General features: G+C 37.6%; 1 protein-coding gene across 1 annotated transcript; it reads right to left on the reverse strand.

Moving 5' to 3' along the window:
* Positions 1–293: 293 nt before the first annotated feature.
* LOC109338443 lies at positions 294–1,211 on the reverse strand. Its single transcript, XM_019575686.1, has 2 exons — positions 995–1,211; positions 294–865 (listed from the first exon to the last, which is right to left on the reverse strand). Exons 1-2 carry the CDS (start codon positions 1,209–1,211, stop codon positions 294–296), a joined length of 789 nt encoding a protein of 262 aa, XP_019431231.1.
* Positions 1,212–1,938: the final 727 nt, after the last annotated feature.

Consider the following 1,938-nt stretch of genomic DNA (forward strand, 5'->3'; position numbering starts at 1 on the left):
ACAATTCAGTTGGAGTCCTTATGTTAGGTAATCCAATGACCAACCTCTCTTGACTCAACATTTCTAGGCTCTTGAAATTCAGATGTCCAAGTCTTTGGTGCCATATCCAAGTCTCCTCAGCTATAGTCTTTAGGCATCTGTTGTCACCAATATTGTTGCCAATCTTGAATGTCCTATTGTGTGAGAGAGGTTCTTTCATGATAAGAGTATTCTTCTTGTTGAAAATATTCAACATCATGTCTTCCATTCTCATCTTGTACCCCTTTTCAAGTAGTTGACCCAAGCTTATCAAGCTATTCTTCATCTTTGGCACATATAGTACATTTGATATATATGAGGTTGTTCCATATTTCCTTCTTATCATCACCTTGCCAATTCCCTCTGATGTCACTGTCATCTGCAAACCTTACCTTCGTCTTTACTGAGTCATCAAAGGACACGAACCATTCCTTATGTCCAGTCATATGATTTGAACATCTTGTGTCTAGGTACCAATTAATAGACGAGGATTGTTGATCACCCTTTGTAGTGACCATTAGTAATTTCTCATCTAAGGTACTTATCTCCAAGTCAGTCACCTCACCTTCTGTCGTCAATAAGACGTCTTCATCAGAGTCTTCTTCCTTGGCTAGACTTGCCTCTGCATCCTTGCTCTTCATTCCGAGTTTGCAATCTGATGCAAAGTGTCCCCATTTCTTGTAGTTAAAGCACTGAATTTTGCTTTGGTCCTTCTTCTTCTTTCCACTGAACTTATGATTTCCCTTTCTAGCATTTCCTGACTCCACATCATGACTTAAATCAGTTGAATTTTTCCTTGGAAATCCCCTTCCAGTATGACATGACTTCTCTTCATCAGTCTTCCTGCCTGAATTCCACTTGCCATTGTCTTTGTTGAATCTGTCAAAGTGCTCAAAATTCTCTTTCTTCTTGAATTGAGCACTTAGTACTTGCTAAGATTGTCTATCTGACATTCTCTCAAGATATATCTACTCACGTGCTTCAAGTGACCCTTGTAACTCATCAATCTTGAGATTCTCAAGGTCCTTTGATTCTTCAATTGCAACCACAACATGATGAAATTTTGCAGAGAGAGTTCTCAAGATCTTCTCCACTATGCTCTGTTCAAGTATTTTCTCACCACAGCCTTTCATGACATTGATCAAGGTTCTAATTCTTGTAAAATAATTTGCTATGGATTCTTGATCTTCCATCTACAACAACTCATACTGCCTACGCATCATCTGCAACCTTACTTTCTTCACCTTTACTCCACCCGCATAGCATTTATCTAGGATTTCCCAAGCCTCCTTAGATGATGTTGCTGTAGATATTTTCTCGAAATTCACCTGATCCTCACATTGATGGATTAAGAAGATTGCCTTGCAATTCTTTTCTTTGCATCTCTGAATTCCACCTTTTCTACTTCAGTTGAGTTTTCATTCAATTCTTGAACCCCTTATTGTAAACATCAGGGCAATCTTGAAATCCAAAGATAGCCTTCATCTAGATGCTCCAATGATCAAATTTCTTTCTATCAAGAATGGGTAGATTCATACTGAATCCATTCGAGGTTGTCATATTTCAATTCGTCTGGGATGATTCTTGATCCTTGCACACCGTGAATTTCTTATCACAAAATCTCCTTGGATCGTTGAGGACTCCACCACAAGCTCCTTGATTATATGGCTCTTGATATCACTGTTGGAATTGGCAATGTTTAAGAAGTATAGAAGTAAAAGAAGGAGAAAACAATTGAAGAAAGGAAATAGAAGATTATGAATAGTTGGAAAACAGAAATGGAAAAAATCTGGTTGTTGATTAACAACCCGAACCTTCTATTTATAATAAGTTTTAACCAAAGGTCCAATTACACAAACAATAAAAGCCCAACCCGTTTTTACATCAAAACTGTTGAATTACAATGCATTATGCTTAACA

Source organism: Lupinus angustifolius, unplaced genomic scaffold (assembly GCF_001865875.1).
Source record: "Lupinus angustifolius cultivar Tanjil unplaced genomic scaffold, LupAngTanjil_v1.0 Scaffold_25_383, whole genome shotgun sequence".
Classification (NCBI taxonomy): domain Eukaryota; kingdom Viridiplantae; phylum Streptophyta; class Magnoliopsida; order Fabales; family Fabaceae; genus Lupinus; species Lupinus angustifolius.